The sequence below is a fragment of the Cheilinus undulatus genome, linkage group 1 (assembly GCF_018320785.1).
Source record: "Cheilinus undulatus linkage group 1, ASM1832078v1, whole genome shotgun sequence".
Taxonomy (NCBI): domain Eukaryota; kingdom Metazoa; phylum Chordata; class Actinopteri; order Labriformes; family Labridae; genus Cheilinus; species Cheilinus undulatus.
Window position 1 is genome coordinate 39,452,681 of NC_054865.1, and position 15,360 is coordinate 39,468,040.

The 15,360-nt window shown below is 37.2% G+C and overlaps 1 protein-coding gene across 1 annotated transcript; it reads left to right on the plus strand.

Moving 5' to 3' along the window:
- Nucleotides 1-234: 234 nt before the first annotated feature.
- dpep1 (dipeptidase 1) lies at nt 235-15,358 on the plus strand. The gene is made up of 10 exons (XM_041792147.1): nt 235-1,192; nt 1,413-1,539; nt 6,708-6,840; nt 6,972-7,122; nt 8,426-8,495; nt 9,085-9,261; nt 12,201-12,285; nt 12,384-12,459; nt 12,566-12,701; nt 14,732-15,358. Exons 1-10 carry the CDS (start codon nt 1,065-1,067, stop codon nt 14,906-14,908), a joined length of 1,260 nt encoding a protein of 419 aa, XP_041648081.1. The 5' UTR covers nt 235-1,064; the 3' UTR covers nt 14,909-15,358.
- The last annotated feature ends 2 nt before the right edge of the window (nt 15,359-15,360 follow it).

Here is a 15,360-nt window from a genome sequence, read left to right on the forward strand (position 1 = left end):
ACCATGGCGACTGTAGACATGTAAGTACACAACTTTGTCGTTTTTGAAAAGAAAACAACTCACTGCTGTTCTTTGTTCTTCTTTTAACGAGGAGATGTTGTCAAGTTCTGATAGAATTGGCACTTTAGCAGCATTTAATGTCTTCCGCCATAATGGCACTGGCATCTTGTTGCTGCTTGCTTACGTCACGACTCCGCCATGCCCAAAAGTACTGCCACTCGTCACTGATTGGTCCTGTCACTTTCTGGGAGCTTTGCAAGATGGATTTGCCAGTGAAAAACACACATTATTTTTGGGCATTTTTGTTCCTTTATTTGATAGAGGACAGTTGATGGAGTCAAACACAGGGACAAAAGTGGGGGAGAGGCATGCAGTAAGGGGCCCTTAGGCCGGATTTGAACCCTGGCCGTCTGCGTACGTGGGGTGCGCCTTAAACCTCAAGGCCACCTGCGCCCCCTGTTTTTGTTTTTTTTTAAAGGTGCATTTGTTTAAAAAAAAAAATAGCACGTCATACAGAAACCCTTGAGGAGAGATGATGGGATTGGGTTGAAAATATGCAATGACTTTGAGGACTTTGATGTGATTATGTTGACTGTTGTCATTGGCTCATGGATGTTGATAATGATGTTGCAATTTATGTTTTAATGATTGTGAGCATTCCTGTCAGCGCGTGTGAACTTCAGTAAAGCTGTCGAAAGGTTAATTATTCATTAACAAACATGTTGGATAACAGCTTCAGAGCTGCGGGACAGTAAAAACTACTGTGCTGTGTTTATGACCACTAAAGGTATAATAAGAAGCAGACTTCAGAGAGGAGGAGCGATCGGCAGAGCATATATATCCAAAGACATATTGAGATAGAAAAGTACAGAATAGCGGAGTAAGAAGCTCAAAGAATTCATAGATAGAAAAGAAAAGAAGATCTTTAACCAGATAAAAAGTCTGTTCTTACAGCAGTGATTAGATTACATAACGCTAGAAGAAAAGTGGAGGAGTATACTTGTACTGCTCTATAACAGCAGAGAAAAGTTCAGGGCCACTTTAGAAAGCCAAAGTGTGTTGAAATGCTCTTCAAGGTTGTCTCAGCTGTTTTTTTGCCCCTCTGGGTCTGTTCTTATGTGGTCAGCTCAGCTGAGGATCCGTTGCTGACCAGAGCTCTGAAACTGATGTCTGAGACCCCTCTCATCGATGGGTAAGTGGTATCCTCATCTGCATAAAGCCGAGTACAATCTTTTATATAATCTATTTTCTATGTCTGAGAAACAACACCATAAAGACTGTGTGAAAACTAACTTCTGGAAGCGTTTTCTTCTCTCTGCTGCTGAGCTCCTCCCTGCTGTCAAACCACAGATGATGACAATCTGGTGGAAAGGCTCTGTGAGAGACCTGATCTTTATGTTCTGGTCTTTCAGACATAATGACTTGCCTTGGCAACTTCGAAAGCAATTCAACAACCAGCTAAACAACGTGGATCTTGACAAGCTGAACACAACACACACCAACATCGAAAAGATCAAAGAAGGACGGCTGGGAGCACAGGTACAATCAGAACACAATGTACTGGCAATAAAAAGGACCACGCATCAACTGGTTGTCAATGCATCAGGCCGGGTCAGGTTAAAACTGCTTTAGAGATACACACGACTTAACGGGAAAGTTCAAGTGCAAGAAATAAATTGTTCATTTCAGAAAAATGTCCATGATATACATTTAAATAGTTTCTTTTCTCTCACTATGAAGTTGTTTATTGTAGCTATATCACCTTTACTTTGATTCATATCCAGATAAATCTCCAAGCACATATTGTATTTGCTCTGACAGGTTTCCTCCCTGTTTCATGCAAAATTTCCAGTGTGTTTAATTCAGGTCCAGGTAACCACAGTAATTAATTGAATAAAGGCTTGGTTTACGCCTCCTTGAAGCCCCAATGAGGAAATCATGTCATGCAAAATGATGAGGCATTAATTTGAACTTGGAGCCATGTGAACAAAGCCTTTTCAAGCAAATAAGCCTAGCAGCTTATACCTGCGCACGTTTTATCCTCTCTGATTGAAACAAAACTCCCAAATTTTGACCCCTCTAACCCAAAATGACCTGATCAAAGCCAGTCTAACTCTCATGGTGTAGCATTGCTTGGCTTGAAGATTACAGGATAATGCTTAATGCCTGAAATATAAACTGAAAAGAAATTGGAAAGGACCAACAGTTTTACATTACCTTGTTTTTACTCTCCATGTTATCAAATGTACGAAGCTTTAAGAGATTGATTCATATGCAGATGATACATTTATGTTTAAATCAGATTTCTGGTTGTACATACTAAAAAGAAAGATCAGTTTCAATGTCTCATGAATACTTCAACAGTGTTCAGTGAACTAAACCTTAAACAACCATACAGTTTAGAACATTTAACACTTTGAATGCTTGTAGAATTATGTTGTTATATGCAAGACACAGAAAATACAGAAACAATACAAAAGAGTTTATTCTTTTACTTTAAACACTTAAGCTGAATTTTCTAACAATACATTTGTACTTAAAAGTTTTTAGAGAACTTTCAGTCATACTGAGTACACTTTGCAAGGGTTTTAGGTATTCTGTTCATATTCATCTAATGTTACTTCAATCAATCACTCTTTATTTATACACCACCAATTCATGAGAAATGTTATCTTAAGGCACTTTACAAAGAGGGCAGGTCTAGACCGTACTCTCTCATATATCATTTACTAAGGCCATTAATCCACCACGAACACGGCACATAGACAGATCCAGCTAAGATACAGTGGCAAAGAGAAACTCCCTTTTACCAAACAGACAGAAACCTTAAACCGAACCAGACTCATGATGACTTCCATGGAGGTCTCAGGGTGTTTGAGGCTTGGAAATCCTGGTTAGGATTAAACATTTTATTATGTGAATATAACTACTACACCGCCATAGAAAAATAGAAGAGGATTTATGAACTATTCTGACATTTATTTCACAAATGTACACACAAGAGGATTTCAGTGATATTTAACTTCTTAGCAAGCAGCTTAGTTGGGATATGAGGTAGTCAGGGGGCTTGAATTAAGGTAGAATTCATATTTTGGCCATGTGTTTGAAGATGTCAATGACTTTGTTTGAGTAGACGGGGATGTCCTTCTCAGTGGATAACATAAGATTAGAGTGCCTGTCTTCCCCGCTTCTGTTCTTGAGCTGATCTATATCAGCTTCAGTTTGAGAATGAGTACTCTAACAAAGCAGTTGTCACTGCCTGTGTGGTATATACAGAATTTTTGACAACTCTAAACATGTCAGTGACATAGGCCTCATCATCATTTGCAACCTATTTAAAATTAAACAGGCAAACACTTTCACACATTTTGTTACATTTATTCTTGTTAGAAAGTGGACACATATTTTTTTTAAAAAAGAGGAATTTTATGGTAAAATAAAATGTAGCTGTTTTACCTTGGTTGTACCACTTGACATGGGAAATGTACCTGCTCACTAGAGCAAAACTGTGATTAATCTTTTATTTTTTATGTGTTACCACATATACCTAATTATAAGAAAAGTAAACATTTCAAGAGCTTTAAATAATAATATTTATTTCATATATTTTCACATTTCGTAGTATCACCACCTAAAACACTGGTTGCACCACCTGACATTTGCAGCTTAATTCAAAGTAAACAGACAAATACTTTAACACATAATGTTACTTTTTATAAAGAGAACTCATTAATTTTTTTGATAAATAAAATTTTTTTATAGTGCAGACTCACTCATACTGCTGCTATGTGTGACTTTGTAACTTTGATTCAGTTGCTGCTTCTTCATGTCTCCTTCTCGTCTCACCGTCTGTCAGTCACTCATCCATCAGCTGTTGGCTGTGCTATCATCAATCAGAAGCTCAACATGTGTGGGCCGTTGTATACTGCAGCAGTAAACTTAGCTAAACAAACTCCGCCTGAGCGCCATAGAGTCCACTGTTAGCTCCAAAAAGCAAAATTCTAGCTCCAGTTAAACACGCCCTGTTTGTTGTCTGACAGCAGACAGAGCAGAGGCACACACTCACTCACTTACCAACACACACACTCATCTGTGCGTTGTGTCCAACACTGTCAAAGCTCGTATAAGATAAAAAAGACCACAAAACGATAAAATAATCTATTTCTCTAAATTACTGTAAAAAACAAACATGCTATCGTCAGAAATATTTCTTTTGAGTGTTTTAAATATGGATGTCCTCAAAGAGGATGAGAAATAATTTGATTTTACTGATGCAGCTCTTTACATTTCAGTCTGTTGAAAATAGTTTTTAAATGACTTTCAAAATGATCTAAATACTTTTATTATTATTATTATTATTATTATTATTATTGTAGCAATAAGTGCTTAGTGTAGTAAAATAAAGATGTGGTAGACTTTAAAATAAAAGGTCTTATTTGAAGAGCATTAAAATGTACAGTTTGACTCAGTTAGACAAGACAAACTGTGTGTAAGGTTTGATAGCCTATTCAGTACAAGAGGAGTTTAAACATTTCTGAATAGACCTGAATGCTTTGCTATTATTACTTTCAGCCGTATAAAGGACATAATTTCCTCTCATGTATTTTTTTCTGTAATAAAAAAAGTGTAAAATCTTGTCTCGTGTCTCCTGGGCCCAAATCTTGTCTCATCTCGTCTCGTCTCCTCTTGTCTTGGCTTGTCTTGTGTTGTCTTGTCTCGTCTCATGAGATAAGTGTCTGGTCACACCTCTAGTAAATACATTTTTAGCAGTATTGCACAGGTCTTACCACCTGATGGAAAGTGTACCTGGCCACCCGTGTCTGACAGGAAATGTTTTTATCTTTATTAGAGAAATATACAAACCATCACACCTGTCCATGAGTGTTAGCTGGAGTCAAATCAATGACAAATTATGTCACAAGCTTTTTGTTCGCACGTCATTTAAAAATAAAATTCCCATGATTACGGTTGCGCGACCCTGATATTTAAGAACTTGCTAAATCTGGGACAAAAGTTTTTCAACGATTTTACTAACTTTTTTTTCACATTTGTTGAGTTCAAAGATTTCAACAATAAAATCATGCCAAAATATTCTCATTTGAGTTTTTAGAAATTAAAATTCCATTTTTAATGGTGTCAGTATCTGTTCATTTGCTAGGACAGTTGCACTACCTGACACTTTTAGGGTTTGAGATGCCAAAATATGAAATTAACTATATCATTCAAAAACACTGAAAATGTATTCAAGAACATAGGTTTTGTATACGCTGATACCTACCATGAACTAATTACATTTTTGACAAAAGGAAATAATAGATTCAGACACAAAAACTTTGCACGTCATGTCATTGAGATGTGAGGCTGATATTGATCGCTGACACAGTTGTAGATGGACAAGTCAACAGCAGCAGGCTGTCTTAGGGGTGTAAATCACCAGTTTCATCATGATACGATACAATATCTGGTCTCAGAACAACGATTGGATATTTGCCGATATCACAGAGTCTGCCATGATTCGATTTTGATTTGATTCAATTTAGGGGCCTGCGATTGATATCAGACGATATTCTGAACCCATTTACCACAATCTGTTACTTTTCACATAAAGGAAAAAAACACAATATTGTTAATCTCTTGGCTGCTAGCCATTACCTGCTATCCACCCCTATGGTGTTGTGACTAGTGGATGGGCGGAAACTGTCATAACCAAGCATGTGGGGGAAATTTCAAAATAAAAGCGTAAGGTAAAAATGGCGATTAATATCGATGTTTATACTTTCAATCGATTTGACTGAATCATTGCTCAAACAATCGATATATTGATCCAGATCGATGGATCGTTACACCCCTAGGCTGTCTATAATAAAGATAACAGTGTATCTTATATAGTACGTGATGAAAATATGTGTTCCTTCCATTGCATGAGATATTTATCAGTGTCATTAAGCTGTTTTCATTAAATGACCCAGGGATTAGTTTACTAAGTATACATAATTGAAAGAGGTATCGGATTTGTGCTTGATATCTCTCAGTACTCCAAGTTGAGGTGTTGTTGTTGTTGTTGTTGTTGTTTTTTTTTTTTTTTTTTTGAGGTCTGGTTTCTCTTTTGGATTGAGTTGCATCATCTAGTAGAGTTTCAGCAGATACTGAGTAGAAAAAGTAGAACACTTCCACTGAAACTGATCCCAGCACCAATCTACTCTCATCTGAAGATGATTTAGCACTACTTTAATTTCTATAAACATTTATCAATATGCAAAGGTGACTAACAATCAAGTTTTACATGTAGCTTTCCATCCTCAACTCCATTCTCGCTTCTCAAGTTGCTAGTTGGATTATAAAAAGGGTAATGTATGGAAAAGGGTGTTTGACTAACTGCATTTGACAGCAGAAAACTGCTTCACAGGAGCTATAAACAGTTGATTTAGATTATCCTTGATCAGTATAATCAGGACTATATATCAGGAAATGTTCTCTTAATGTTTACTGTGATTGATGACTTGTCATTAATTTCCATCACAGTTATATAGTGTATCTTGTAAATCAGATTCTTCCATCTCATACTGAAGGCTCTGTTTGAACAACATGTAAGAAAATAAACAGTCTAGCATTATAAAGAATGTGACTGAAAAACATTAACCACTAGATTCACAGTGGTGGTGAATGTTCAAACACTTCTCTTTTTAACCTCTTTTTTTTTTTTTTAGTTCTGGTCAGCATACGTCCCCTGTGAAACTCAGTATAAAGATGCAGTCAGACAAACACTGGAGCAGATCGATGTTGTTCACAGAATGTGTCAAAAATACCCAGAAGACTTCATGTTTGCCACCAGTAGTGAAGGTAAGATGTCCACTCTATCCACACTGCTGATTTCAGATCATTTTTAAATGCTGTGTCACCTCCATTCAGTTCAGATCTGCCCCTGCTTCTTGGATAAACCACTCTCCATCTGTCATTTCTCAATCCCACAGATATCATGACGGCCTTCAAGATGAACAAGACAGCCAGTTTGATTGGGGTGGAGGGGGGTCACTCCATTGACAGCAGTCTGGGCACCCTGCGCATCATGTACCACATGGGAGTCCGCTACCTCACGCTTACGCACTCCTGTAACACACCCTGGTAAAAAACAGCAGCAAAGCTGATTTATAGCATCAAATCAAGGATGGCTTTTTAATTTCATACCCAAAGGGCAGCTGGTTGTAAAGTTGGCAATGACCACATCTCTCTTTCTCTATGAATATGTGGATATATGGAGCCTATCCCAGCTGTCATTGAGTGAGAGGCAGTGTATATCCTGGACTCGCCGCCAGTCAATTGCAGGGCTGACATTTAGAAACAAAAAAAAAAAAAAACACTCACAACCAATATAGAGTCACCAGTTAACCTAACAAGCTTGTCTTTGGTAGTGGGATGAAGCTGAGGTACACAGAGAATTGCCACAATATTGCAAGGGTTATGGGTTAGGGTTAGAGTAAAACACCACTTAAATACCAGAGAATTGCAATAATATAACCAGGGTTAGGGGTTAGGGTTGGAGTGAAATACTGCCTAATTACCAGAGAATCGCCAAAATATTACTAGACTAAGGGGTTAGGGTTAGAGTAAAACACCACTTAAATACCAGAGAATTGCAATAATATTACCAGGGTTAGGGGTTAGGGTTGGAGTGAAATACTGCCTAATTACCAGAGAATTGCCAAAATATTAATAGACTAAGGGGTTAGGGTTAGAGTAAAACACCACTTAAATACCAGAGAATTGCCACAATATTACTAGGGTTAGGTTGATGTTTTTAGGGGTGAGGGCAAAATACTACCTTGTTACCAGAGAATTGCCAAAATTTTACTAGGGTTAGGGTAAAATATCACCTAATTACCAGAGAACTGCACTGTATATATATATATATATATATATATATATATATATATATATATATATATGTGTACTGTATATATATGGCTTTGCTATTTCATCAGTAGATTTTATTTCTGCATCAATGTGTGCTATTTTTGCTATTTTTCTTCAGGGAGTGGTTGAAGCTGTGCAGATCTAATCAAATACCCAAGATTCTGCTTTAATTTGTGTTTTGTAATTTGTGTAGTTATGACCTGAACTTTCAGTTGGGCTTGGTTTTATCTCTGTGTGAACAATAGACATTACAGTTTTAGGATGTGTTGTGGGGGATGTGGGGAATTTCCTGTTGGCCTTTTAATGCACTCCAGCATCAGGATCAAATTCTCTGACAAAAAGGAAAAAACATTTGGTAATACTAGTAGCCAACTGTAAATGGGACTGGCTTGTTTGGATGACTGAACTTCAGGAAATAAAGAAAATGTCTCAGTATTAAGTCCTAAACTGTATCTTTATATCTGTCCTTACTCTGTTTGGGGTTTCTCATGAAATCGGTGTTGTCCTCCATCAGGGCGGATAACTGGCTCGTGGATGAAGGATCAGATCCATCAGAACACAACGGTCTGTCTCCATTTGGCAAGGTCAGCGTTAAAGCAGGGATGGTCAAATTATTACATAACAGTGTAATAAGTTATGGATTAGTGTCTTTAAAACTTTGCCTGACGTTTTACAAGTGTTTGTTCTAGTTCGGTTTATTACAAGAGCAATCATCTTAGATTATATTTAGTGTGGGAAAATGAAAATGTAGATTAGCGATCACAATAAAAACTGTCAAGGTTTCTACAAGAGATACCCTGATCACTTATTTTTGATCCTCTGTGAGTGAGATTGGCTGTTTCACAGTTAATACGATCATATTTTGTGTTTTATTATTGTCGAATGCAGAGTCTTAACAATGGGTGACCACAGCTGAAAGCAATTGTCAATAGTGATCACTTGCAGTTGAGTCAGGGCATCTTTCGTTTCTATACATTCCTCTGCTGTATAATGTTGAATATCAGATACCTCTTTTATACCTTTCATCCTACTAGATACATTCAACTTTGAAAGAAATAATTTTCAATGATTAATTATCTTAGTACATGAAAAGATTAAGAATAGCAATGGTTGTAGGTTTCAAGACTTTGACAAGATGATACACTGATGATCTTGTTTTCTGGCCTTGAGCAGCAACTCATTAAGGAAATGAACCGTCTGGGGATGCTGATCGACCTCGCTCATGTGACTGTAAAAGTGATGACCCAGGTGTTGGACATGTCCAAGGCTCCAGTCATCTTCAGCCACTCCTCTGCCTACACCATCTGTAAGCACAAGAGGAACGTCCCGGATGACATCCTCAAGATAGTGGTGAGTTTGTGTCTGAATGTGTTTGTGTTGATTGGGTGTGGCCCAGAGGACTCAAAGTACAGGGTAAATTGTAGGTATGCACCAATTCTTGATTTATCTGCTAGTTGCATCAGTTAATCCTCTAAAGACTGTAGACTGCTGATATAAGGAAGATTTTTTTTATTGATTATGGTTGATTATGTCACACAAGATCCTTGTAAAACTGATCAAACGATAAGTCAATCTATAAATCATTTTTATTTAATTTAACTTTTATTTAACTAGGAGAAAACCTCACTGACATTAAACATCTATTTTTTGAGACAGACAGCAGCAAACAGAGTTCCAGACAAACTAAAAAACATATTACAAGATATGTAGTCCATATACATCAAAGGTACATACACAACAATTTTTAAGTAGCAACTATTTACCAGAGTCAGTCATATTTTTCAATTAATCAAAGCATCTGAAGCCAGATGTGTCTGTCTCCAACATAACCGTTTTGGGGGTACTTGTATTATCTGTAGAGATTAAAAAAACAAAGAAAGAAAAGATATCCTAAATACATCAATGTGTATTTTTCCTCTGCACTCTGCATTTTCTAAATTTCAGTAATCCTCTGAGGATGGGAAGCTGTTGGGAGCCTGATGTGGCCCCTGGGCCTCCGGTTGTTGATCAGTGATATAAAGCCTGATAAAAATGGCCTTATAAATGGAATTGAGATTTTTATTTACCCTTCTATGAAAATAAAAAGAAAAGAAAAATTGCCATCAAATTTCACAGAAATCTTTTTTGTATCACATTTGATGCATAAGGCATTTCTTGTGACTGATAACTCACTGCAGGGCATTTTTATAGTTTATCAGATTGTATAGAAAAAGTTTCTGAGGAAATTATTGGTCATGTTGATTAGATAGATGTATCACAAAACTGTGAATCAGATATGATAGAATTGGCTTTAAAAGGTTAAAGAATATTTTGGCAGCATGGTAGTGACCACAAAGCACTGATACAGGAGCAACTAGTGGTGGGTGGCTGCATTACGGTATAGACAGAGTATCTGACCAGGACTGTGGGCCTGAAGTGAGAATAAGAATTGGTTAAGGTGACTTAATTCTGATGTGGACTTCCAACAGTTCTGACTTTAATCATTTAGCTGGCTAACTGAGCATGTCCCTGCCTTAAAGTGAGCATTAGAAAGTGGAGAAAGTACTGTATTCAAAATACTTAAGAAGATTCCACGAAGGACAGTGAACCATGGATAGAGTGGGAAACCAGAAGGATGACATGCAGGACAGGGGCCGCATGTCACATTTGAACCCAGGCTGCTCACTTGGACAGCTTCAGTATGTATTTGTGTATATGTACAGTGCTTAACAAATTTATTAGACCACCTGTCTCAGAGACCATCCAGCATCATGAAGTGCTTTAATGCAGACTCTTTCATTTTCATTGAGCTCTCCACGTTTTACCATTTTGAACAGGAATGAGGAATTTCAAACTGAATTCACCTTTTTATACCCAAATTTGAGCCGGCTCACTGGGCTTCTCTGAGAAGTCAGAAATGAATCAAGCATAACATTCGAGCACTAAAACTAATTTTTCTGTTCAGGAATGCAAGTAAGTAACTATAATTTGACATATCAATCAAGAAATATTAATGTGCTTTACTATTTTTTCAGTTTTTTTGTAAATCTGTAAATTTGAAAATTCATGGATAACAATAATAATGATATTCTAGCACCGAAATATCATTTTGGTTAAAGAGCTTCAACATATTGGTGTATTAACCATTGCAGAAACATAAAAAATGATTTTGGTTTTACCAATTTTTACCAATGCTGTTAATTTAGGGCAGCTGTGGCATAAACCTTACTTTGGATGGTGGTCTAATAAATTTGTTAAGCACTGTATTTAAATTAATAAAGGGACCAATACAGGCAAAAAAAATGTACAACACATGATAAATGATGTAACTTAGTTAGATTTGTCATTTTGATGTGCAAACAAATTCCTATTAATTTATACTCCTTTAAATAAAGTTATTTTGTAGTGTTTAACACCAAACATACAGATCCAAAAAATGAATCTGCATGGGTTTAGAGATGTTAAATGGTGTCTGGAAGAAACAAGAATTAAGGCCAGATTATCAGTCTGTGCTCATTTTTCTTTTAAATATACTACACTTTTGTGACCTTTAAAACATTTTTTAAATGTTAGATCTCAAACTTTTAATTTGACAAAGGGAAGTGTAAGTTTGGAAATGAAATGCCTCATTGTATCTTGTTTTTTTGAGGTTATAAGCCCTTAAACATGGGAATTATGAGTTTAATTTATAACACAGTCTCTTGGGTTTATATGTCTATAAAAAGTTGATAAACAATTTAACCTGAAACTTGCCTGCATGTTTATGAGCTGATATTTGAATATGAAATAAAACCCAGACCAACAGATGCTCTTTCTGTCATAAAATGACAAGCTGTGAAGCATATCCTACCTTTGCGTCTACTTCCCTCCGATAACACACCTGTAAATGGGCTTTATAACAACGAAGGGTTAAAGGTGGAAAATGAGTAGTTTGTTTCCAGCAATGATGCATGTAGGATTATAGTTTCCATGTTACAGGCAATAAAATGGTGAAGAAGAAGAAGAAGAGAGCTATTGTGAGGCACTGTAAAACAGCAAACTGATAAAGAGCATTACATTAATAACAGGAAATGCTTACTGTATTGTATAACAAATCAGAGGTCAATAGCCTCATGTACTTCTGTGGGTTTAAATACGTCTCTCTGCTCAGGTCATGTCTTTGCCTGTTCCTGATCTGCTCTCTCAGTCTCTGGAGAGGCGCTCCTGCCTAACAAAGCAGAAATGACAGAGTGTAAAACTCACTGACCCAGAAACTGTGATCTATAGGGGAGACAAGTCATGTAACATCCTGTGTGTATTTCTGTGTGTAGAAAGAAAAACAAGGAATCGTTATGGTGAACTTCTACAACGACTATGTGACCTGCAGCAAGAGGGCTAACATCTCTGATGTCGCTGGTAAACACCTGAAATGACCGTGACTATACAGTAAACCTGGTTAAATATTACATTTTATCATTTAAGCCTCTTTGCTCACATGATTCCTTCCATCACAGATCACTTTGACCACATCAAGAAAGTGGGCGGGGCAGACATTGTTGGCTTTGGTGGAGATTATGATGGTGTTACCAGGTGATTACAAAATACTCAAACAAGAATGACTGCAATAATGAAAGGCATAAAAGAGTTTAATTACACCAAGAGGTAATACGTTATCCCCTGAATGTCCTCCTCTCAGAGTGCCAGAGGGTCTCGAGGACGTGTCCAAGGTACCCAAAGTGGTGGCTGAACTGCTGAGGAGAGGCTGGACTGATGGAGAGGTGAAAGCTGCTCTGGGAGAAAACCTGCTCCGTGTCATGAGAGAGGCTGAGAAGGTGAGGAACATACATACACGCACACAAAGCTTGCTCCAGTTAGCAGCATTCCTGAGCAGCAGCACACAAAAACCTCCTGTCCTGTTTGCCAGTGAGGCGTCCTAGTTTGTTTTCAGATTTATTCTTGTTTAAAGTGACTTTCAGCTCCTGTAAGTTTTAGCTGGCAGTGAAAAAAATAAAATTAATACTGACCCCTTCTTATAAGCTAAAAAATAATTCAAGATCATCAGCAACAAGACTGAATTTTCATGAAGTGCTTTCTAATGCTGTCATCTAGTCAGATTTAGAGGAGGTAAGCTACATTTGGGGTTTCCTTTTAGGTTTTCTAAAGAAAAGATTCAGATGAATTGATATGTTTGACCAGCCAGTGTCATCATGTTAAATGAGGAGGGTTTTCTATAGGAAGTGCTACTTTGTCACATAATACAGGCCAAGATCAACAAAGAGATAAAAGGTACAACTTTGTCTACAGGTGGTGCCAAAATCAACACGAATCAGACATTCCTCGCAGGAGCTTTAAAGCCTTAAAATATCAGGGGAGGATTAATGCCACATTTTAAAAAATAAAAATAGAAGTTTCTTTTCCTCTGACCATATAATACAACAATTAATTCAAACTGAATAGGTCAATGTTGGTAATATTTTGACTTTTTAAATGTGGATAAATGACAACAAAGGATGGAGGAAAGGAAACTGGCACACTAACAGGAGCTAGCTACTGTGGCTCAGATTAAAGGGCTGTTTCGTAGCATAGGCTCTTCTGTGAATGGCCCACCATTACTCTGCTCTTACCCCACAAGATTTATTCTGTTGATAGTGTATTAAGAGCATGTTTGTGACAAAATGGGGGTTTATTTACATGTTAAAGGGGCTCAGCTAGCCTCTTAGTTTGGTACAAGACTCCTATAGACTATTGTCCTTCATCATGCTAGACACTAGAAGGCCTGCAGGACTGAAAAAAAATATGATACTGACCACCTCGAGGCCAGGTAAATCTGTTAAATTGTGGTAAAAATCACTTTTTAGTAAAGTGTTGGGATCGCACTCAATGTATACAGAAATTTTCTGATGATAAATGCAGTATATAGATCCAATGAAAGCTTTAAAGTACTAACATTCCTCCATTCCTATTCATTCTTAAGGGCTGTCCCTCACTTCCTGATCCCCAACATGTCATCAGAATCATGGGACTGCAAAGAACCTATACAGAGGCTATAGTCCTCAGTGCACTGGTCATGGGATTGGTTCCCGGTCCTGGTGCTGTTTGGTGCATGTCTTTCCCCCCCTCTTTCTCTCTCTCCTCATATATTTCCTGCCTCTCTTCAGCTATCCTGTCAAAAAAAGCCAAAAAGCCTAAAAAAAACCATCTTTAATATAATGAACAGATCCTCTTTTTTGGAGGTGGTTCTAATATTCTGTCATACTTGAGGTGAAATCCTGTTGTTACACCCTTCTAAACCATCCTGGCTGATCAAGAGTTGAAGGCGTAGTTCAACAAATCTGACTAGTATAGACTGTGTAATTGTAGTAGAAAGGAAATCCTTTCTTTTATCCCCACGAAAACACAATACAACACTACCACTGCAAGATACCTGAATGTGAACGAGACACTTCAAGTAAGCATTAATTTATCGACAAACATTATAGCAGCAGAAAGGTAAAGTAAACAATCATCATAATAATCATGTTGAGAGCCAAATTCCTGTCTGGGAGGGCCATAGCAATCGTTCTAGTCATTTCTACAAAAATCAAAGATCTTTAGTTCACATAATTGTGCAACAAATTTGTCTAAAGGCATGTTTATTTTCACTGAAATGCCTATCTTATCCTGAAAATGTCAATACATGTCATCATATTACGATTTCCTTCTTTTCTTTCATGACGGTTGCAGAGGTGTGAATGAAAGCAATAGGTCATCCATCCCAGCCAATCTTGGTCAAAAGCATAAAAAATATGATCTTAAGTTTAAAATCATAACATACGCTCTGTTCACTGTGCCTCTTTGTCTTACACTCTAATCTGTGTTTCAGGTACGTGACGATCTGAAAGGCTCGCCACCAGATGACGTCCCGATTCCATATGAAGAGGTGGAGAACACCTGCAGGACGAGCTACGGGTATGACATCTCAGGAGCTGTCCATCCACTCAGCTCACTGGCCGTCCTGCTCGCACTGGCTCTCCAAGCTTTTATCACTTTAATGATTTAATTATTATCATTATTTTTATTATTTGGATTGGACAGATGGTTTGTTTATATAAAGATTGTCTATTAACTTTAATTAGATGAGAAAACCTTTTTGTTGGTGATTTATATAGACAATAAAATATACTCTCTGATCACTTTATTAGGTACACCTGCTCCTCATTCAGGTATCTGATCAGCCAATCACATGGCAGCAACCAGTGCATGGTCAAGACGATGTGTTATGGTACAATAGAAGTTACCTTTCTCATTCTGATGTTATGTGAGTATCTGATTAGATATCTTTGTCAATGTGCAGCTGAACAGATGTACTTAATAAAGTGATCACTGAGTGTAGGTTTATTCCCTTGTTACTGGTTTTAACAGCTCATTCTTACCAGTTTATAAATATTTCCTTCAGCTTTAAACCCTTTCAACAGTGACAGTCACAATAAAAGACGATATTACTACATCATG

Coding starts and splice junctions, on each gene's coding strand:
- dpep1 (XM_041792147.1), top strand. CDS start 1,065: ATGCTCTTCAAGGTTGTCTCAGCTGTTTTTTTGCCCCTCTGGGTCTGT. Junction 12,286..12,383: donor TAACATCTCTGATGTCGCTG/GTAAACACCTGA, acceptor CTTCCATCACAG/ATCACTTTGACCACATCAAG. Junction 12,702..14,731: donor TCATGAGAGAGGCTGAGAAG/GTGAGGAACATA, acceptor TCTGTGTTTCAG/GTACGTGACGATCTGAAAGG.